Source organism: Nuphar pumila, chromosome 4 (assembly GCF_984573655.1).
Source record: "Nuphar pumila chromosome 4, dmNupPumi1.hap1.1, whole genome shotgun sequence".
In the NCBI taxonomy this organism is placed as follows: Eukaryota; Viridiplantae; Streptophyta; class Magnoliopsida; order Nymphaeales; family Nymphaeaceae; genus Nuphar; species Nuphar pumila.
The window spans coordinates 122375374-122399957 of NC_143252.1; the positions used below are offsets into that span (position 1 = coordinate 122375374).

The 24584-nt window shown below is 37.1% G+C and overlaps 1 protein-coding gene across 5 annotated transcripts in view; it reads left to right on the plus strand.

The window, feature by feature from the left end:
- Window positions 1-23751, plus strand: part of LOC149840868 (splicing factor U2af large subunit B-like) — a 38294-nt gene extending 14543 nt beyond the window's left edge. For 4 of the 5 annotated variants that reach the window (XM_090003406.1, XM_090003404.1, XM_090003407.1 and 1 more), the window contains 11 exons: window positions 2560-2620; window positions 2735-2847; window positions 17657-17772; window positions 17860-17958; window positions 18064-18139; window positions 18244-18332; window positions 19796-19862; window positions 19955-20053; window positions 22042-22123; window positions 22204-22271; window positions 23360-23751. In XM_090003406.1, the coding sequence (XP_089859532.1) occupies window positions 2560-2620; window positions 2735-2847; window positions 17657-17772; window positions 17860-17958; window positions 18064-18139; window positions 18244-18332; window positions 19796-19862; window positions 19955-20053; window positions 22042-22123; window positions 22204-22271; window positions 23360-23530 (1041 nt within the window). In that variant the 3' untranslated portion in view covers window positions 23531-23751. The remainder of the gene's footprint in view (window positions 1-2559; window positions 2621-2734; window positions 2848-17656; window positions 17773-17859; window positions 17959-18063; window positions 18140-18243; window positions 18333-19795; window positions 19863-19954; window positions 20054-22041; window positions 22124-22203; window positions 22272-23359) is intronic. The other variant, XM_090003405.1, reaches the window with a different exon arrangement.
- The last annotated feature ends 833 nt before the right edge of the window (window positions 23752-24584 follow it).

Consider the following 24584-nt stretch of genomic DNA (forward strand, 5'->3'; position numbering starts at 1 on the left):
GAGACTTTATGTTTACTCAAAAACATGGTTTGAGACAAATTATATATTGTTTTTCTTTTAAAATCAAAAGTAAACAAAACCCGGTCCGAGTCACCGAGTTGACCCGCCGAGTCACGAGTCAATAAAGAACGAGTCGAGTTCCGAGTCACGGGTTTTAAAACCTTGATTTATATATGTCACAATATTATCATGATAATATCACAATATTATGAGTTACCTTTTACTTTTTTTTTTTACTTTTCTATATCTTAACTACGTTTTTTTTCTTCTTTTTTATATTTTTACTCATTTTTTATTATGTGTATTTTATTATCTAAATATGTTATTTTTCTTACTTATTTCTACTATTTTTATATTTTTAAATTTTTTGTAAGCACAAGGTTTTTCTTGAGGTTTTCCCAAGATCTATAAACTAAACCTATATTATTGTGAGAAATTGCCTTCCTGAGATATGGTCGAGACCGATACTTGTGACTATGATATATATGTTTGTGTATACAGTTGTGTCCCTGTATCCTCATTTTCGAGAATTGCCGGATCCTACCAAGTGTATCCGCATGGTGTCCCCTTCCCTCATTCATATCCATGTGACATAGAGTAGTGCAACTAAACATGTCTTTTTTCTTTATAAAATGACAAGATACCCATGATGGTGACAATTAACAAATGAAACCCCTAATTGTTTTAAAAGTGAAGTGTGTGTGTGTGTGGCCATGAGCTTTTGTTGTGTGTGTGTGGCCTTGGACTTTAGCAACTCCACATGTGTGTGTGGCTGCATGTGTGCACTCGTGCATGTGAGCGCTTGTGATTGCATTTATAATTTTTAATTTATGACACATTTGCTTTTATCTCATTTCATTTGAAACCACATGTGACTCCATCTTTCATGTGATTCAGAATCATATGTTTCAAAATCACAAGGTGGAGAATGTGCTTTAGAATCACATGAAAAGTGGGTAAAAATGGGCTCAAATTTGATTTCAAATCTCATGCTCCGTTTTCTACTAAACTTAATATGTAGATCACATCTGGAGGGTCAAATGTGCAAAAAAAACTGGAACAAATAAAAACAATACATTTTTTTACTAGAGGGTTCCTTACCCTCCCCACAAGCATAGCAAACATCACACACATATATATTTCAACTCAATGATTTTCTCCATTATTAGCCTGAGATGTTAATGTTTCATCTTCATCTTTTGAATCAGATATGACTTTTGACAACTTTTCTTCGGAAAATGCTGCATGTATTTGTGTCTTTTTTTATCATCTTCTATTTGACTCGTAAGAAACTTGACACAAACATCAATAAAAATACAGAGTACATAATTGTACAGTGGAGTGACTATGCTTCACAATATGACATTTAAATCTATACAATTCGCCATGCATTACAAAATCACAAAAGTTCCACTTTACTTTCCCTCTCAAATCTGTCTCCATAACCACTGGTCTGCAATATTTCTATGCTAGATCTTGAGTCACATCCTCCACCGTCCATCATACTTTAGGGCTCGATTTTAAGATTTAAGAGTACAAAATTATGTGATTTAGGATGAAAAGGGGAAAAACTAGAATCAACAACACACCTAGGACTGGAAAAAAAGGTTAAAGGCGAAATTGAAGAAATATCTTGAAACAACATTAGAAGAAATGAGCTTACCTTCGGTTTTGGTGCTTTAAGCCCTTTTCCAACTTCATTCTTACACAAATCAAACTTCTACGGCTCTGTTCTGAGGGATAGAGGAAAAAAAAGTTGTTTAAGATAACAATGGGCAGATTTTAGGTAAATCACACTTATGGGGCTAGGATCTAGCAAAAGCCCCAACTTTTGAGGTTTATTTGAACCCAAAAATCAATTGATAGGCTTAGAAATAAGGTTTGGGGAGGGAGAATGCAAGAAAGTGGGGTCAAAATGACCCCCATAAGTGTCCGGTTGCCACTTTTCTGGCGCGAAAAAGTAAAAAAGGAAAAAAGTTAACTCGTGCAATACAGCCTTGTAGCACATGATACAGATTGATAATCGTGATTTTGTCGATACAGGAGCATTGTTGTACCGATTATCTTTCTGATACAACATAGCGCATTGTACGATATGATGCCATATTGATAACATTGTGCAAAACTGCTCATTCTACTGCTAGAAAATGTATATAGTTTATTTCTTGTTTTATCTGGCTACTGTCGTGCATAAATTCCATCTGTGACTCATGCCTCATCTCTTGTGCTTTTGTTTTATTACATTCTCCAAACTTATTTTGTAAAGCTTTATCACTAAGTTAACTATAGCATATAGATGGAGAATGCAGGATGTGTGAACACACATGCATGTGGATATGTTTCCTTTTGCTAATGGTACAATAGTATATCTTTACAGTGAATGATCTTGGAAGTACTTGAAGTAGTTTTCTTTATTATTTTTTCTAGATGTGTATCATACTCCATGAATTAACAAAACCTCTGTTTTTCATGTTTTAGATTGTCGATTTCCAGAGTCCTGTATGGACATGAGGACTCTTTCTTAAAGGCATCTAACCTTTGTTTTTTCCTTTTGAACAGACGATTGCAACATTCTTTAGCCATATAATGACTGTTATCGGGGGAAATACTGCAGGCCCAGGTCAGTGATTTTGGTCTTTCTGGCTTTCACCATTTGTTTATAATTTTTCTTTCTTGTATCTTGGTTGTACTTTGATCTTGTAATATGCACCATCTGTTGCTTTTCTGTTTATAGGAGATGCTGTGGTCAACGTGTACATAAATTACGAAAAGAAATTTGCATTTGTGGAGATGAGAACTGTTGAAGAAGCAAGTAATGCAATGGCTTTGGATGGCATAATGTTCGAAGTGTGTAATTTGACCTTTTCTTTAATCATAGTTTTTCCTTCTTCTATGCACCTTTATTACTCCTTTTGCTGCTTTTGGTCCATTTTATCCCCTGTAAACTATTCAAAGCTGCTCCAATGATTGGCTGGCACCTTCTCATGAACCTTTTTTTTTGAGGGAAGCCTTCTCATGAGCCTTTGAAATTCAGAATACTTACTGTGTTAATAATTCTTCTCTCTTTTTCTGACTGGTGTTGTGGAATTTTCTCTTATTCATGTTGTAAGCGTCTATAATTTCATATGACATTTTGTGTTGATTTAAATAGCACACTTCCTTGGTTAATGAAAAATGAAATGTGTAAAAAATACTTCATAGTTCCTTAGAGCTTTAATTATCTAGAGGATCTGACTACAAATACTACTGGAGTCATCATTCCCTATATTGTTAATTTTGAATTAGCACATGGCATAAGGCAGTGTTTGTTTCAAAATTGTTCTCATTTGTCAAGACTTTTCAACTGTATTCTAGCTTATGAAACTTTTCCATTGAAAAACTTTCTTTGCAAAAAACAAGAACCAAGCATGGTTGAGGAAGCTGTCATGCTTGACCAAGACAATAAGGCCCCACATTATGGTTTGATTTCTTAATCCTTCAATGATCTATCTCTATAGACCTCATGCTGGATGTCATATGTTAACCCTTAGTTTGCAGATAATGACATATCATATACATGGATGGATCATTGTAAAAATGAAGCTCTCTGTTAGAGATGACAAGTGTTCTTGATGGTGATTATGATTATGATGAAGATGATGGTGGTGTGTAATGAAGTAGAGAGATTGTCCACAAGCCACTAAGGGCACGAGAGAGCACTCACAAAACACTTAAAAAATAAATATCTTATTAGAGGTAAAATGTACAAAGAATGCATATTTTTGAAAAGGGGCTCTGCCCCATTTATATACAAAGGAGAGGGATATAGCCGTTAAGAGTCCTAACGGCTATAGACTAGTTTCTCTTGGGTTAGAGATCACAACAAAAAGACAAAAGAAAGGATAAAATGGAAAATGACATAAGAGAGACCTATGTATCTGTAGGATATAGTCTATAACATAACAAACACCTATTATATCCTAGCACTATTATATAATAATATATACTATATTCACAAGCATATACATATACTTATTTAAATGTATAAGTATTCATACACACGTATGTGTGTACGTATATATGTATATACATACATGAACATATTAACATCCCCCTCAACCTTAAAGTGATAACACCAAATGTTTGCTCAAAAGAAATTGTAATCGTGGTGATGGTTGTGCTTTGGTGAAGAAATCATCCAACTGATGGGACATATGGAAGCATAATGGTTCCTCTTTGGTACTCATGAACATAATGACAATTCATCTCGATATGCTTAGTGCACTCATGAAAAGTATAATTGTTGGTGATGTAAACTGTTAAAATATGTTGTTATTGTTAGAAAATCACATATATATATACTTGAATATATATACTCTTTGTAATACAAGAGTATATATATATATATAAATATACGTATTTAAATATGTATTTAAAGTATATACATATGTGATATATTTTTTGTAATATGTATTTTTTATTTTTCCTATTTTTTCTCTTTTTGAATCATAGAGTCAATAGTCAAATGTTGACTAGTTGACCAGTCATTGGGCTGTTCCCAACAACTCTAATTAGAGCCGTTGGGAGTAGCCCAACAGCTATTACTCCCCTTTGTAATCTATAAATAAGGGACTGTTGTCCCATTGTATTTCATGTTTTTAAGTGAGTTTCTCTCTTAATAATATTCAACATTCTTGTGTCTTAGTGCACTTTTTGATATTTGTGCCTTAGAGCACTTTGTGTTATTCTTGGCTTAGCGCATTTGACGAGTGAATGTTCTTGTCAAGTTTTTTATAAACTTGATTATTTGTGAGGTTCTTTACATGGTATCAGAGCTTGGTTTATAATCACTCTTAAAGGCTGTCTCGTAAAGCGTACATTGGTGGGCTGCCTCGTGAAGCGTGTTAGCAATCCTTCCTTGGTCATGGTTCTCTTCTTCTCTTTGTTCATCATGGGTAAATTCTTCCAGCACAATACAAGCATCTCCAACTTTATTCCGCCATTTAAACTTGATGGAAGCAATTACATCATTTGGGCTAGACATTTGGAGACATTCATAAAAGGTCAAGGTTTCTGGGGATACATGATAGGTACTATTCTTGAACCCACTCCTAAAATTACAATATGTGAAAATAGTGTTGAGACAAGTCTCGAAGAAAACGACAAAGCAATGAAAGAATATTACAAAAAACTTAGATGAATGGGACAAAAAAATGGCAAGATTCTTTCATGAATGCTAAGTGGAGTCGAGACAAAAATTGCCTCAAATCTTTTGTGTTACAAAAAGGCAAATGAAGCATGTGAATATCTTAGAGGTATGTTTACCGAAAAAGATATGGCTCATAAGTATTATCTCCAAGTAAAAGCTAGAAATATTAAACAAGGAGATAAGAATGTAAGAGATTATTTTATGGAGTTATCATTCATTTGGACTCAACTTGCTCAATTTGAACCCAAATGAGAAGGTAAGTGTATTGAGATGCAGAGAGTTCAAGTTGAAGAAGATAGTCTCTTTGCTTTTCTTTATAGAATGAGACCCGAGTTTGAACAAATTAGGGCTTCGTTGCTATCATCCTCATCTTCTCCTCCTATTCATGAGATTCTCACTAAACTTAGTGGAGAAGAGACTAGGTTAAACATGAGTAAGAATGATAGTGTGCTTGTTACTTATGGCAATGATCAAGAAGAGGATTACGCACTTGCCGCATCCAAACCGAGACATTATATCAAGTCATATAGAACTCCTCATTTTAATAAGAATAAAAGAGAATAAATAATAATTTATCATAATTTTCATGAGCCTGGCCATATTAGGCTTCAATGTCCTAGATTCAAAAAGGACTATAGACCTCAAGAAAAATGAGTTGTCGTGGCCCCGTCGAAATAAGACGAGGATACTCTGAACCTCAAAGATCTCACCAAATCATTATCCCAGTTGACGGAGGCATTGCAACCATTGCTTAAATGATCTATCTCAGGAGCGGCCATTGCATCCTCTTCTACTCCTTGTATGTGCTCTTGGCTTCTTGATTCAGGAATTTCATTTCATATGACTCCACATAAGTCTATTTTATCCGAGTGTCAATCTAACTCAAATGCATTATTTGTTTCCACTATCGATAGTACTTCCTTGGAAATAGAGGGTGTTGGAATTTTTAAAAATGATTTGACAAAACAAAACAAGTTTTATATTCCAAAAGTTAGACTTATACCAACACTTCACCTTAATTTACTTTTCGTTTCTCAAATCTCGGATCATGGATGTGATGTCATATTCTCATTAAATAAATGTTGGGTGCAGGATCGCCAATCCAGAAAATTGATTGGGGAAGGTTCTTGGCAAGAAGATCTTTATTATATGAATTTTCTTTGTATTCCAAAGGAATCATTTTGTAATATTGTCCAAACTAAAGATATAAAAATTTGGCATTATAGACTTGGGCATCCAAATATAAGGAAATTGAATTTTGTACATATTATTAATGATCTTTGCAAAGATAATTTTGAATATAAAGAATGTGTACTTGGGAAAATGACATCCTTGCCTTATAGACAAAGAACTTTTTACTCTTCAATGCCTTTTGAGTTGGTTCATTCGGATGTGTGGGGTCCTGCCCTGGTAGTTTCTAAAGGAGTATTCTCCTACTATGTTGTATTTGTTAATAATTTCACTAGATATTGTTGGATTTATTTTCTTAAGTTTAAGTATGATGTATTTGCAATAGAGTTATCAGAAGCGCCTAGCCTAGTGGGGAAGCGCGCTTCCCTAAAACACGAAACATCGCGCTTCTGAAACGCGTTGGGAAGCGCACTTCCCCAGCGCTTTTCCTGCGCTTCTCCCCTTTTTTCATTTTTTTTTGTATTTTTATTTTTATTTTTTTCTCATTTTTCGCTTTCCCCTCGCTTCCGGTTCACTTCCTAGGTCACTTTCGAGACGATTCTTGATTCGCTTTTAAGTCGTCCCACTTTTTCTTCTTCCTAAAATTTTGAAAGTGCCTCGCTTCCGCTTCCGCTTCCGCTTTCGTTTTCTCGATTGACAACCATGATTTGCAACCTTCAAAACTTTCCATAACATGATTAAAAATCAATTTGAAAGTAAGATCAAAATCCTTAGAACTGACTTTGGGGGAGAATATTTGTCAAATGAGTTTAAATAATTTTTAGAAAATGAAGGAATTTTGCATCAAAGATCCTGTCCTAGAACTCCACAACAAAGTGAGATTTCAGAGAGAAAACATAGAATATTATGAAAACTACAAGGACACTACTTATTGCTAAGAATCTTCCAAAAAATCTTTGGGCTAAAGCTGCTTTAACCTATAGGATGCCTTCAAAAACTTTGTTCAATGGAATTTCTTTTGAAAAATTATTCAAATACCAACCTGACTATCAAAGACTGAGGATCTTTGGTTGCAAATGTTACATCTTAAATGATAAAGGTGATAAACTATCTTCTAAGGCCATCCCCTGTTCGTTTATTGGTTATTCTGAAACACAAAAAGGTTTAAATGTTATGATATCAAAAATGATAAACTCCTTGTCTCAAAGAATGTTAACTTTGTTGAAAGTGAAAGTGGATTTGAAGGAAATATGTCTCAAGACATAAATTCTGACTACTTATTTAAACAATTGTCTAATGTCGAAGATACTTATGTATAACCCTCTATTGAGAATATAACAACAATTGAACTAATAATATACACTAAAAGAAATAGAAACTTATCTAGTGAAAGTGTAAATCAAGGTAACCATGAAGCATTAGAATTTTCTCTGAATAAATCACTATTCGTAGATCCGAACGAACTTCAAGGATTCCAAATAGATTTGTTTCTTATGACTCATTTTCTCCTAAACATAGAGCATGCCTTATAACTATTCATTCATATTTTGAACCCTCATGTTACAATAAAGCAAAACATTTACCCGAAGGGGTAAAAGCTATGCATATAAAATTAGACGCTCTTTAAGGAACCAACACTTGGGAAATTCTAAATCTACCAATCGAAAAAAAACCATAGGCGGTAGATGGATTTTCAAAGTCAAGACAAAAGGCGATGGATCCTTAAAAAGACATAAAGTCAAGTTAGTTGCCAAAGGTTATTCTCAAGAATACATAGTAGATTATGAAGAAACATTTGCTCTTGTTGCCAGGATGACCACCGGTCGAATTCTTATAGCTATTGCAACTATTAAAAATTGGAATATATTTCAAATGGATGTTAAAAATGCCTTTTAAATGATAATGTCAACGAAGAAGTGTACATAGATGTTCTACTTGGATTGATAGTCCCTTCAGGTAAAGTGCTTAAATTAAAAAAGGCACTATATGGTATCAAACAAGCACATAAAGCTTGGTTTGACACTTTCAACAATGTTATTACAAGATATGGTTTTAAACCATGTTAAATTGACACAACTTTATTTATCAAGAACTCTTCTGCAGGTATTATAATTTTACTTTTGTTGATGACATGTTGATTACAGGTAGTGACAAAGAAGGAATCAAGAAAGTAAAACATTTTTTGAAAAATTCTTTTGAAATGATTGATCTTGGGTTCTTAACATACTTTCTTGGTATAGAAGTATCATATTCTAATAGAGGGTATATATTGTCACAAACAAAATTTGCTTTAGATATCATTGACAGGTCAAGATTATTAGATGACAAAGTCATTGACACTCTAGAGATTGTCAGAATGAAGATGCAAGCTGATGATTGGGTTCCTTTGGACAATCCAACTCCTTTGAGACAACTCATGGGATCTCTCATGTATTTAAGTATTACAAGACCGGACATAGCTCATACTGTGCATATAGCCAGCCAATTTCAACATGTTCTATGGGTGCAGTCATGAGAATTATCAAATAGACCAGAGGCACAATAAATAAGAGAGTTTTTCTATCATCTTTTTCCTCATTAGATCTTATTGCATACTCAGATGATTGGTAGGAGATCCAAATAATAGGCGCTCAACAACTGGCTTTTGCGCATTTTTAGGTGAATCCTTGATTTCATGGAAGTGCAAGAAACAATAAAAGGTGTCACTATCATTTACGGAGGCTGAATATAAAGCAATGACACTACTACCATGAAAATCGTTTGGCTCAAACAACTAATTTCATAAATGGGAATTCATCTTCAGAATCCTACAAAGTTGTGCTCTGACAACAATAGCTCTATATACATTGCTTTAAATCATACATTTCATGAAAAAACTAAGCATATAGAGATGGAATGCCACTTTGTTCGTGAATAATACTTAAAGAAGACTATTGATCTTCCCTAAGTGACATCGGAATATCAACTTGCTGATTTCTTCACTAAGGCATAGTGCTCACCAAGATTCAACTTTTTACTTGACAAACTTTCGGTGATTACACCGTAAGTTTGAGGGAGACTGTTAGAAAATCATATATATATATATATACATATATACTTGAATATATATATATTCTTCATAATACAAGAGTATGTATATGTATAAATATGTATTTAAAGGTATGTATATGATATATTTTTTGTAATATGTATTTTTTATTTTTCCTATTTTTTGTCTTTTTCTCTTTTTTGAATCATAGAGTCAATAGTCAAATGTTGACTAGTTGACCAACCATTGGGTTGTTCCCAATAGCTCTAATTAGAGCCGTTGGGAGTAGCCCAATGGCTATTACTGCCCTTTGTAATCTATAAATATGGGACTGTTGTCCCCATTGTATTTCATCTTTTCAAGTGAGTTTCTCTCTTAATAATATTCAGCATTCTTGTGCCTTAGTGCACTTTTTGATATTTGGGCCTTAGGGCACTTTGTGTTATTCTTGCCTTAGCGCATTTGATGAGTGAATGTTCTTGTCAAGTTTTTTATAAACTTGATTATTTGTGAGGTTCTTTGCAGCAGTGTTGTGAAAAGCGTTGAGGCGTAGCGAGGCGCTCCACCAAAATCTGAGGCGAGGCGTAAGCCTCGAGGCGCAAAGCGTATGCCTCAAAAAAAAATTTATTAAAAAAAAACTGTAAAAATTATCTAAAATTATAAATAAATAAGAAATGCTTTAGTGAACCTTGGGAAGAAGAATCTCACATACCTTAGGAACTCTTGCAGCGTGTTACACACGTGCCCCCAGACGACCTTCAGCATCCAGCAGAAGTTGAAGGCTGTCCCTAACACCACCCACGTGATGCAGTCCTTCATGAACAAGCCCGACCACCTGAACTGGGGGCTGAGGACGTTTAGGTCGATACCATTCTGCAGGTTAACGTCGACGTTGATGCCACGCTCCGTCAGATACTGCCGCAAGTCAGCATTGATCTCGTTTGGGGAGTTGGCGACCTTGACGTGGAACTCCCAGACTAACTTCTGGCCGGTGTGGGGGTGGGTGGGGAGGTTGCCGTTCTCGTCGGAGAAGGTGAGGCCCTGTCGCAAGAGGCATAGTCTGGCCGGTGTGGGGGTGGGTGGGGAGGTTGTCGTTCTCATCGGAGAAGGTGAGGCCCAGTCGCAAGAGGCATAGTCTGGCCGGTGTGGGGGTGGGTGGGGAGGTTGTCGTTCTCATCGGAGAAGGTGAGGCCCAGTCGCAAGAGGCAGAGTCTGGCCGGTGTGGGGGTGGGTGGGGAGGTTGCCGTTCTCGTCGGAGAAGGTGAGGCCCAGTTGCAAGAGGCAGAGTGGCCGGCGGGTCGCCGACGCCTTCTCAGCAGAGGAAAGAGTCGTTTTGGGCCACCTAGGTAGGCTCCCCAAAGAGTTGTTGGGGAGCCTACCTAGGTGGCTCCTTTAGTTGTGTATAAATAGGGGTCTTCCCCTTGTATTGGGTATGGCTTGAGAGTCTCAAGCTTCTCTCCTTTTATTCAATATATTCGTATTACATGCATTTGTGCATGTTTGCATTATTCTACGCCTTTTTGCGTATTTGTTAAGGTGTACTTTGAGTGCCTTTGTGCACATCTTTTGTGAAGTATTAGTGCCTGTATGCGTATTGTCTCTTCGTAGACATTTTTACAAACATATGTTTGTACATACTGTAAAAGTATCTCCACCATGATACCAAGAACAATATTATAATATTCTTGGAAACAAAAAGTGAGCACACACGCACAACAAGAACACTTATGCACAAAGAGCACAACACAAACTCACAAATGCGAACCCAAAAGTCATAAGTTTCATTAGAAGAGCTTGGGCTATAATCCCACAAGCATACAAATACAAGGGAGGAAGCCCTTATTTATAGGGCAAGAGAGAGCCTTGGGAGGGGCTCCACACATAGTCGTTGGAGCCCCTCCAACGGTCACAAATGTGACCGTTGGAGGGGGTCCAACGACTAGTGTGTTGGCCCCCCAAGGTAAAGTATATGAAAAGAAAAAAATAAAAAAAGATTTAAGAAAAAGAAAAAGGAAATTGTAAAAATAAATTACAATCATATTCAAGAAATTGTATATGCGTAAAAAGACTAAACTACCCCTATAACTACTATTAGGAAATATATATATTTTATATATATAATAAGTAGATAATATATGTATATATATATTACCTTATATATATAAAATAGATTACATGGTTGAATACATAATTTAACCCCCCCCCCAAACTTAGGGCAGGATGACCGAGAGTTTGCTAAGGAGGAAATTGAAGCGCGGAGCACACAAAGCTTTAGCGAAGAAATCTGACAATTGATATTCTGACGTGACATATGGAAGGTCAATGATTCCTTTGAGATACGCCTCATGAACATAGTGGCAGTTCATCTCAATGTGTTAAGTCAGCTCATGAAAAGTATGATTTTTCGCAATATAAATTGCATTTTTGTTGTCACAACACAACTTGTTAGGCACTTCTATTGTGATCCTCTTCTAGCAACTGATTAATCTATACAATTTTCATGGTAGTAGTTGTCATGGCACGATATTCAACTTCAGTTGAAGATAGAAAAACTTTTTGTTGCTTCTTACATCTTCACGAATTCAGAGAGTCTCCTAAGAACACACAAAAAACAGTGGTGGAGTGACGGTTATTTGGGTCACCTCCCCAATCAGAATTAGTATAAGTAATTAACTTTAAATCTGAAGAAGAGGAAAGAAAAACTCTCTTATTTAGAGTACCCTTTATGTATCTTACGACTCGCAAGATTGCACTCATGTGGACTGAAGTTGGTGCGTGCTGAAACTGGCTTGTAGTATGGACTGCATGAGAGATATCTGGTCTGATAATACTCAGATACACCAATGATCCAATAAGTTGTCTGTAGGGAGTAGGATCCGAAAGAGGAACACCATCATCAATCTTCATTTTAGCTCCTACTATAGCAGGAGTTTCACAAACCTTTTTATCTGTAATACTTGACCTGTCAATGATCTCAGAAGCAAACTTAGTTTGAGATAAGAAATACCCTCTATGACAGTATGCTACTTCAATTCCCAAAAATAAGTTAGAAAATCCAAATCAGACATTTCAAATTTATCTTTTAAAATTGATTTTATACTCTTAACCCCATTAGAATCACTTTCGGTGATGAGCAGATCATCCACATATAACAACAAAATCACAATCCCTGCATTGAATTTTCTAACAAACAAAGCAGTGTCAGTAAAACAAGAAGAAAATCGATTTTCCAACATTATTGAGTTAAACCTGTTATACCAAGCCTTAGGGGCTTGCTTTAGGCCATAGAGTGTTTTCTTAAGACAAAGCACTTTCCCTTTGGGAGTCTCCATTTCAGGTGGGGCATTTATATAAACTTCCTCATTCAAATCACCATTCAAGAAGGCATTCTTAACATCCATTTGATAGATGTTCCAATTGTTAATGGATGCAACAATGATGAGACAACGAACACTGACCATACGAGCTATTAGAGCAAAGGTCTCCTCATGATCAATTTCATATTCTTGACTATACCCCTTTGCAACCAGTCGGGCCTTATATCTTTCGAGAGATCCATCACTCTTAGTCTTAACCTTAAATACCCATCTACATCCTATTGTTTTCTTACCTCTAGGAAGGTCTTGAAATTCTTATGTCTTGGCTCTTTTCAGAGCTCCGAGTTCATTATTCATGGTAGCTATCCATTCAAGACATTTTCGTGCTTCCTCGAAGTTTCTAGGTTCTATATATGAATGAATGGCGTTTAGACATGCTCTATGTTTAGGTGAGAATGATTCATATGATATGAACCTAGAAGGGGTTTTTCTATGTCTTTCGGTCCTACGAAGGTTCTCCTCACCTTGAGGAGCAGTCCTACTATCATCATCATATCTTTCAAGGGCACTTCTGAATGCGTTTCTATCTCTGTGGGTATAGGTGATGGGGTCTCTAGGAGGTTCTTTATCAACACGTTGAGGAAATGGGGAAGACACAAGACTGGTTTCCTTTGTTTCATTATCACTGAAGTCATTCTGATTTGTCTCATCATCACTAGTACCATCACTTTCAGTTAACAAATCAAATAAAAGGAATAATCTATGTTTTTGTCATTAGATTCAAGGTTTTCAAAACCGCTAAGATTTTCCAAAATGCCTACATTTCTGGAAACATACAGTTTGTCATTTTTAACATCATAACATCAAAAACCCTTTTGGGTTTCAGAATAACCAAGAAAGGCACAAGGAATGACCTTTGGGAAAAGTTTGTCGTTTTTATCAGTAAAAACAAAACATTTACATCCAAAAACCCTCAACCTGCTATAATCAGGTTCTTTCTCATACAATTTTTCAAATGGGGAAATCTTGTTCAAATTTTTTGATGGAAGTCTATTTATGAGATAGACCGATGCAAGAGCTGTCTCAGCCCAGAGTTTCTTTGGAATATTTTGCGAAATGAGCAAGGTTCTAGTTGTCTTAATGATATGCCTATGCTTTCATTCAGCTAACCCATTTTGTTGAGGGGTTTTAGGACAAAATTTTTGATGGAGGATACCATAACTTTCAAGGTAACTCTTGAACTCGTTCGAAAGGTATTTGCCTCCGGAGTCAGATCTAAGAAATTTTAAAATTCCATTGAATTGATTAAAAACCATCATACGAAAAGTTTTAAAAATTGAAAATACTTCATGTTTATGTTTAAGAAAATATATCCAACAAAATCTAGTGTAATCGTCCACAAAAATCACATAGTACGAGAATCCTCCTTTAGATATTATAGGAGCCGGACCCCATACATCGGAATGAACAATTTCAAAGGGTTTTGTTGTAAATATGGATCTTTGTGAAAAAGGTATACTTTTCATTTTCCCAAGAATACATTCATTAGATACAAAATCCTCTTTACAAAGATGTTTAATAAAAGGTAAATAAGAGATTTTAACAATGTTGGGATGTCCCAGTCTCTTATGCCATACATGAATATCTTTGTTTTGAGCAACATTACAAAATTGATTTTTGGGAATTTGAAGAAAATCAACATAGTAGAGGTCTCCCCTCCTAGAGTCTTCCCCAATCAATCTCTCGGACCGGCGATCCTGTATCCAACATTTGTTTGAGGAGAATTTTATGTCGCAACCATGATCCGAGAGTTGAGAGACCGAAAGTAAATTTAAACTTAGTTTTGGTATAAGACGAATTTTTGGAATAAAGAAATCTTGTTTTTCAAAATTACCTATTCCTTTAATTTCAAGAATTGTTCCATCTGCTGTTGAGACAAAAGATGAAAGAGAATTTTTAGAAAACTCGAAAAGAGAACAATCACTTGGGGTCATGTGAAAGGATGCACCAGAATCTAGAAGCCAAAATGTCTTACCGGGAGGTGAGGAAGTAGTCATAGCGGCTCCGGAAATCCCTCCCTTGAGAAGAGGTTGTAAGGCTTCTACAATTTGTTGAAGAGAAAGAGACCTATTTGACGATGATGGTCGTTCCTCCGGTTGAGATGTCATAGCCGTTGCAAGCAATTTCTTTCATTTTGGGCAAATAGGTTTAATATGCCCCAACTCTTTACAAAAATGACATGTAAGCTTGCTATAGTCTCTCTTTGCTCCTTGACCACTTGAGTTTTGATTCTTGAAGTGAGGGAGCTTGTAAGTCTTTAAATTATTCCCCGGTCTTGATACGACATTAGCATCTTCATTTTCTTCAATGTGAGGTGTAGCAAGAACACTTAGATGGTTCTTGCTAATTCCCATGTGAGTCTCTTCCCCACTAAGTTTAGTAATTACATCTTCAAGAGAAGGAGAAGTGAAAGCGGATAAAAGGGAAGACCGGATTTGTTCAAATTCGGGCCTAAGTCCATTCAAAAAATTGAAGAACCTATCTTCTTCTAATTGTTTGTGGCGAAGCTCTATTGCTCCTCCACTCTATTTTGGTTCGAGCATTGCAAGCTCGTCCCAAATAGAAGAGATCTCGGCAAAGTACTCTCTTATAGACATTTCTCCTTGTTGAAGCGTTAGTGTCCTCTTTTGAAGATAATATTTATGGGATAGATCCCTAGACGTGTACATCTTCTCAAGATATTCCCAAGCTTGAGCGACCTTCTTGAACTTGATGATATTTGCATTGATTTTTGTTTCTACGGAGGAAAAAATCCAAGAGAGGATTTTAAAATTCTTCATTTCTCATGTTTTTTTGAGTATTTTTCAAGAGCTTTGGTTCTTTCTTCTCCACCGAGAATTTCGATTTCACCCCCATTAACCATGGTAATTTTCGGTTCCGGTTCGGGGATTGTGCCTTGCACATAACCTCATAGACCCTTCCCCTTTATATGAGCCTCTATGTTTCCGGCCCAAACATGATAGTTGGATCCATTTAGCTTAAAGCCGAGAGCAAAATGAGACTCTTTTTCACCCATTAAGTAAAGAGAGAGGGTGAAATACGCACCAACACAAGATTTTAAGCTCTTACTTTCCCAAGATTCTTCCAAAATATTTGAGAAGCAAGCTCCACCACTTCAATCTTCAAATGTCTGAAGGCACGCTTTTTGAGGCACTCGAAAAACAAATAAATCCACGATCTTTTATCACCAACGTGACTCTGATACCATGTAAAAGTATCTCCAACAAGATACCAAGAACAATATTATAATATTCTTGGAAACAAAAAGTGAGCACACATGCACAACAAGAACACTTGTGCACAAAGAGCACAACACAAACTCACATATGCGAACCCAAAAGTCATAAGTTTCACTAGAAGAGCTTAGGCTATAATCCTACAAGCATACAAATACAAGGAAGGAAGCCCTTATTTATAAGGCAAGAGAGAGCCTTGGGAGGGGCTCCACACATAACCGTTGGAGGGGGTCCAACGACTAGTGTGTTGCGCCCCCCCCCCCCCCCTCCCCAAGGTAAAGTACATGAAAGAAAAAAAAAGATTTAAGAAAAAGAAAAAGGAAATTGTAAAAATAAATTACAATCATATTCAAGAAATTGAATATGCGTAAAAAGACTAAACTATCCCTACAACTACTATTAGGAAATATATATATTTTATATATATAATAAGTAGATAATATATGTATATGTATTACCTTATATATATAAAATAGATTACATGGTTGAATACATAATTTAACACATACATGAACATAGTCTTCTATTAGGATGATAGAATGTCTTTTAGCGTGTTCTAGGTCCAATTGTCGTGCTTCAATGATTTAGTTGCACTGGCTTTGATCCATTCTTGATGAAGTTTCCTTTTCCTTTTGAACAAATTTATATTTTCCACCTTCTCACCAATTTTGACCCTTATTTTGCTTCATATCATGGTTAGACTGTACTTTTTGAATCATATCCTTAGGTGTGACTAGATTATTCCGATGCTACGTAGGTTACATGTGACTAGATTATTCCGATGCTTCTTATCCTTAGGTGTGACTAGATTATTCCGATGCTACGTAGGTTACATGTGTCCATCTTATTGCATTACATCAATACATCTTATTAAAGTTGAAATTTGGTAGAATTTAATTTCATTGTTCATAGATTTGAACCTTTTCATTTTATTTATTCTATTTCTTGACTTCAAACTCCATTAACCTAAAGTGTCATTTTTCCACATTACAGATGAAATCATTTCTAATAAAATTACCTATCCTTAGCAAGTCAAATCATAGAATTATTTCCTTCAGTATTTTATAATTAAGTAATTAATTTTCTCAATTTCTTCTCTCCCTGTTAAATACTTGATAAAACAAAGCATTCTGATAATTGAGCATGAAGTTCTTTATCAATTAAATTTGTTGGTGACTATGGTTTGGCTAACTTGTGAAATTATGAGTATTTGCAAGATTTTTATCCATCTTAGTTATCATTTACGCACTTCCAATTGTGTGTTGCCTGTATCTGCTTATTAAGAGTTAAACTTTACATCCTTCTGTTTCTGTAGACCTATTGTGTTTTTCTATTTTGGCCAGATTCTGGTGGGCCCAGTAAAGCCCTGCATGCCAACAGGCTGAGCGGAGCCAAGGTTCAAAGCCTTGGCCTAGGCATGTGGCCCCACCCTCACCCCACAAGCCTCCATTTTGGACCATGTTGGCTTGCCCATTGATGTTCCGGGTTAGCTAGCCCATGGGCTGCCCACGGGCCATTTAGCCCAGTGCTCACACCAAGATTCTAGGATATACACATTGATATAATGAAGAGCGTTTAGTTGTTTCATTCTTGAGAGTATGCATCAGGCACATGAGTTCTGAGTCAGGTATTTCAAATATTTGAGAGAGAAACATACACGCACATTGCATTTATCTGGTAATCCTATTATTGTCAGGGAGTTTCATTGAGGGTGCGGAGGCCAACAGATTACAAACCTTCAGTGGATGGAGCGCTAGGGCCCAGCCAACCAAGTCCTCATCTCAACCTGGCTGCCGTTGGTCTCACTCCGGGGTGAGGTCTTATGATGGTTACTCCTTGCTTACTGCTATTTTACACGGTGCTTTAGTGTAGAATACATAATGTTCTTTTGCATACCAGTGCTGTTGGTGGTGCAGAGGGGCCTGATCGGATATTTGTTGGTGGACTGCCATATTACTTAACAGAAGCCCAAATAAGGGAGCTGCTGGAGTCTTTTGGGTAAGAATTGACTCTAGGGATACTGGTTTTGTTTTCTTTTCAAAAAGTTATAGGTTTGATCAGTTTGCAATTTATTTCCAATTGATTTGTGTTTGACCTTTGCAGCCCATTGCATGGTTTTGTCCTTGTTAAGGATAGAGATACAGGAAATTCAAAAGGTTATGCGTTCTGTGTTTATCAGGTGGATGCCAATTTTTATAGCTTTTGATGATTCTTTTTAGTGTGTGTGTGTGCGCACACTCGTATCTGTTCATTTTCTTACCCACTATGCTTTGCTGGTGTCAGGATCCTTCTGTCACAGATATAGCTTGTGCTGCTCTCAACGGCCTAAAAATGGGGGAGAAGACACTCACTGTTCGACGTGCTACCGTCAGGTATTGTCATTTCACACATGCACAACACACAGGATGTATGTATCCATAAATCCATGTGTATATTTGTCTAGTTGTTGGTATCAGGAATATTTGGTAAGCACAGTGTAACAGTTCCAAAGAGCTGTGGGGTTGTATGCTTATGAAGCACATTTGCCATGATTAGGATGTGTGTTTCTGGTTGCACTTCCCATTTTCACCATCAAATTCTGTTGGAGAGGCGTGCTTGACAAATGCTTCCCATGTTTAGGAGTCTTGCCAAATGCTTCTTCCTTTGTTTTTGCCTTTTCCTTCTTGCCTCTCATGGACTTCCGAAAGTCTTATGCTCCCTGCTTCTGCTTCATTCATTATTTCCTGATTTTGTGTCCTTCCATGACAACCTTGATTGATATCCATGGCTACCATTGTTTGCCTTGTGTGGCCATAAAGTTGGAAAAAAGAGTTGATGATGGTAGTGGTGCCTTGTGTTAGTATTTTTAACAAGAATGCCACTTTCAAAATAAAACACAAATCATTTCTTATAGTCTTGATTGTTAAAAATATGAAAATAATTGATAATTTGGAAACTTATAAAGGTATTGGTTGCCAAACTACCAACCTATGTCACATGGGTGCGGGTGCGGGTGTGGGAGGTGCGGCACTTTCATAAAACTTGGGTGTGGGGGTGCAGCAAAAATATAAAAAAGTTATATATATATATATATATGTATGTATAAACGGTATCATGTTTATATTACAATAAAAACTATGTAATAGATAGATTTTTAAGAAAACGAGCCAGCCAAACTGAGTTTTCCCTAAAATGGGTAATTTATTTTTTCAAAAAATGGTTTGTTTAGCCGAGATTGAGAGAGACTGAGGTACACAGTAAGGGGGAAAAGATTGACTACAGAGAGAGAGGCACGAAGTATGAAAATGGGGAAAGAGAGAGAGAGAGAGAGAGAGAGAGAGAGTAACGTACCTCAGTCGCCGGCATCAGGGTGTCGCAGCTCTACACTCGCCGGCATCGGGAGGATTAGGGCAAAAAAATTTGCCTTAATCCTCCTCTTCTCAGCCCATTTCATCGGGCGAGTTTTCTTTTCTTTTTTTAAAGTCCAAAAGTTGGACATAAATGACCCTGGGTGTGTTGACCGCACTGAGTGCCGCACCCGCGTTGCGTCGCGTTGATGTGGTTGCTGCACCTGGTTGGCCGAATCCCTGTGACATAGCTACCAACTAATAAGCCATCTTACTATTGTGAAATTTGTTAGAATCCTGCACTGGCCATGGGTACTAAAAATTTGTTCTGTAGTGAATTTGATAAAGCTGGTAAAGTCCAGACTCTCATGCATGTGCGTGCACCCACACACAGCTAAATGTATACTGACATACATAAGCATGCATGGGCATAGTCACCTAAGATTTTGTTGTCATCAAATACTGGTAACTAAACTGGAACTTTACTTTTTTTTGGGTACAATGTGCAGCACTGGGCAAACAAAGCCAGACCAGGACATTATTCTAGCACAGGCACAACAGCATATAGCATTTCAGGTGAACAACTTTTTTGTCCATTTCATCTCATGTATCCTGCATTTTCCTTAATATCTGCAATATCACTAATAGTTTAGGACAATCTGATGCAGAAGATGGTATTACAAGCTGGTGGTGCAGCTTTGCCAGGCGTTGGTTCAGTCCCTGGCATGGCGATGGAGGTGTTGTCAAAGGTCATTTGCCTGACTCAGGTAAATTTTCTTGCCTATAGATTTTTAGTATTTGAACTAAACAATTTCAAATGTGTGAAAAAGGTGGAAGCTTTTCAGGGCATGTTTGAAAAGGACAATTTGTTTTCACATATGAAACTAAGTCACATGAGCAAGTAAATTATAGCATCTAAATTCTTGTGACTTGTTTTCTCATGTTTGTTTTGTACCAATGAAAGGAAAGATGTTTTCTATGGCTGCAAACTTCTCCTTCAGAATCCACCTTTCTCAGCCTAAAACTACATGTTAAATCACGTGTTCGTGTGACAGCACATATACATCCTTGGGGCACTCACCATCCTTCCCTTTGACCATTCAGCTGACAGTTCATTGCAACCCATCCATTCCTTCAATTCAGCTTCAGAGGCCTCATCTTATAGTTATCTCCCATTCATCTCATTCCGATACTGATGAACCGTTTTTTCTCCTCTTAACCTCTGACTATAGACATGGAAATTGGAGGGAGAGAAACATGTTAACTAACCAAAGGTCTCTACAAATACTGATTTACCATATACAATGCATTCACATACACATGCACATACACAGCACACACGGAAAGGGAAAAGGTGCATGAGATTCATATTTCAGCTGTATGCCTCCTAGGTGTTTGTATTTTGGAGATTTGCTGTGCTTTGTCCAATGTCTCCCACTGTAGCGTTTCTCTGCATGGTTGTCTGATTTATGGCCAAATTTTGGCTGAACTGGGCTTATTGGTGTTCCAGGTTATAAGCCCAAAAGTAGTGTGTTTTTGCTTATAATGATTTGGCTAAGATTTGGCCAAATCTGTTTTGAACAATGAAAAGTGTTGAGGCGTAGTGTAGCGCTCCACCAAAAACTGAAGTGAGGTGTAAAGCGTAAGCCTCGATTTTTTTAAAAAAACTTTAAAAATTTATTTAAAAATATCTAAAAGTATAAATAAAATTAATAAATAAAAGAAACACAACATACCAACATTTTACAATTGAAAAAACCATGTTTTTACATCATTACAGCTTGATCCAAATTGCAATTTCCTAAAAATACCATGTTGAACACATCCATGGGGTCAAATTGATCAGATAAAGCTCACACCTTTGATCTTTTTCTAGAGAGTATGGTACAATCAAGTGTACCAAATATAATCCTGTGTATGTGCATGTCTGTGCATGCCCCTGCATTCATACCTATGCATTCACGCGTGCAAATATAAACTTATTTTCAACAAATGGCATTTTCAGAAGGAATCACATGAAAACTTAGGTCTAACACCACCATTATGCGAATTTGATGGTGCCAAAAAGGAACACCACAAAGAAGTGGAAATCTAATCAAATGACTTACACATTCTCAACAAATGGCACCCTTGTGGAATAAAGTGCGTGCAAACTTAAGTCTAAAGTTGTTACCTGTTCAACTATAGGTAACATAAATTATTAATAAACAGAAGATAAACTTTAAGGGAACTTATATGCAATGAGTATGCATCAATATTCAATACAGAGGATTAGATCACAAGCTTAAAACTCAAAGTATAAGCAGAGAGAGAGAGAGAGAGAGAGAGAGAGAGAGAGAGAGAGAGAGAGAGAGAGAGAGAGAGAGAGAGACCACCACCTCCTTATTTTCAGCAGAGAGAGAGAGGGAGACAGCGAGAGGGAGGAGGGTGCGAGACAAGAGAGGGCGAGAGATGAGAGGGGGAGGCTCTAATCAGTCGGGCCTCCCCTTTTTTGGGTCAAATAGTGGCTTTGACCCCCATTTAACTTGTAAAAAATGAGGCGCATGCCTCTCCATGAGGCGTGCGCCTCATAGCTTACGAGGTCTGCGCTTCAGTAAGCTTACACTTTATATGTGCGCCTCAAATCTCAAAAGGCCTCGCCAAAAGGCGAGGCACACTTTCTGCGCCTTGAGGCATGTTTTTAACCACACTGGGTCTGAAAGTCTATTTTCTATAGTAGGAATTTTGATTTTGAGTTTTATGATTTTATCATAAGGTTGTAACTCCTGATGAGCTACAAGATGATAACGAGTATGAAGAAATATTGGAGGACATGAGAGAAGAAGGTGGAAAGTTCGGTAAGTTCCTTATCAGTAGCCAATTTATGGTAATCTCTTATCTTTCTGAAGGTAACATTTGGCTTATGTATGTTTACCAGGGGAACTGGTGAATGTTGTTATTCCACGTCCCAGTCCGGATGGGGGTCATTCTGCAGGTGTTGGGAAGGTAACTCCTTACTGCATCACCTAGTCTGGTCCAAGTCTTTTCTATTGTTTTTGGTTGCAAAGTGCTTCTACCAGGTGGTGTGCTTTCAAAAATTAATTAATGTGTATATGAATTTGCTGAACAAACCACTGTGTTTGTGTGTGAGTGTCTGGGTGGGTGGGTGAGTGGGGTGGATAGGTGTAGTGTGTGCGCATGCACACTTGTCCCTCAACCTTGATGAACTTCACAATACTTTCCTCTTTGATTTTGTTGCGTAAGGGTAAATGTTTGCTACTATTGGCTGTATTTACAATCGACTTAGTGAAGCCCATCTAGCCTGATAGATGTGATGCACATGCTCTTTTTAGTAGGAACTGGTTTTTGGATCGCTGGAATCTGTTATGTGTACGAGTTTTACAGGCAATGCTAAAATTGATGGTTGTAAATGCACTAAATTTTCAACTTAAAAAACAAAGTCTTTTTATTGAAAACATGATCCAACAGTTGATTCCTACTAATCAAATATGCTGAACACATCTACAAGGTTAAATTGAGTCAAGACATCAACTGGACTGTAGGTACAATTGGCTCTAGCAAATATACAGCCGTTACTTAATAGCATGATCTTCCTACTTCTGTAGGCCTAGCTTTTGCACCAACGGGGGCTCTGCTTGTCTGGTAGGAGCAGCTAGTGTACGTCACCTTGTGTTGGGACGTTGCAGGTTCAAAACCCAATGGTATAGCTGTCTAACTTGTAGGGGTCTGCCTAACGCCCTAACCCCAGCTTGCCTTTCAAAAAAAAAAGTCCTAGCTTTTGCTCCCTTTGAACCATGCTGCTACATGTGCACATTATCACCATCAGTTAACTGTTTTGAATTAGTTTCCAATCGGTGGCTGTTGCAATGTGTTATTAGCTCTTTGGTTCAACTGCCGGTTCTTTAGGTTGTGACTCTCTCTCTCTCTCTCTCTCTCTCTCTCTCTCTCTCTCTCTCTTTCTCTCTCTCTCTCTGTGCAGTCATGGTGCATCTGGCCGCTCTTACCAAGACAAAACTTGGAGGTAGCATATACCCATATCTAAATGCTAATCTTTTAAAGCGTTGATGTATCAGGTGTTCTTGGAATATTCAGATACTTCAAGTTCTGCCAGGGCAAAAGCTGCGCTTAATGGTAGGAGATTTGCAAACAATCTTGTTGTTGCATTCTTCTTCCCTGAGGTGAAGTTCTCTAGTGGAGATTATGATTTTGATGAAGGCCGTGGTCGTCATCCGACAGTTGCCTGATTGGCCACGCTCTGTATTTCAGCTGTATATTTATTTATTATCGCCTCTTGTCTTGATAAAGTCATCCTTTGCAGCACCCCCACCCCCACCCCTTCGTTTATATATATATATATATATATACAGGGAAGAGGGACCACCCATCCAAAGTAAAGTCCTGTTAATGAAACACTAGATCGTTAGATACGGAACACCATTGAATATCATGGGTTTTTTATTTTGAACCTTCTTTTGGTTGGACGGTCTCCCTTGCCTTAGTTGCCTATGCATATATAGGATCCAGTTTAACCTTGTTGGACGTGGTGGGGCACATCCGTGCCTGAGTGTTTTTTTAAGTATTTTACACTTTTAGCACCGCTGCTAAAAGTGTAGGTGCTAAAAGTGTAAAAGCGTTGAAAAAAAGGCATCCTCGACCACGCTCTAACAACGGCATACTTGGTTCTAAAAATCATCACACTTTATGTCCGAAAATGCTTAGCTACTTGATTAATAAGTGCTTAACCCGTTTTTAATCACACTAACTGTTCATTGCACAAGCGTGATGAATGGTCAGCATGAAAAACGATAAAAAATGTTAGAAACTTGACCTTTTGTGCCAAGGCTTTCGGCGCTTTTTAATTGCTGCTAGAGGTCCCAGTTTTGCTGGGACCTTCAGCTGCACATAAAAACGCTGCTAAAAGGTTCACAGGAATGCGTTGCATTTTTGAAAATGTTTTTTAGAAGCGTTTTTAATGTTCCGCATAAGGTCCCGGGAGAACTGAGACCTTTAGCAGTGCTGTAAAAGGGCTGCTAATACCTTTTCTCACCCATGTTTGCAAAAAAAAAAAGGCTGTTCAACACCTATTGATTAATCAGCACTCTCTCACTCTCTCTCTCTCTCTCTCTCTCTCTCTCTCTCTCTCTCTCTATATATATATATATATATATATATATATATATATATATATATATATATATATCAATTTACGCTTAATAATACTTACCCACCAACCGGTTGTCATTTTAATGTTTGATACCAGAAAAAGGTCTTTTTTAAATGATCACTTCTGCCCTGAAT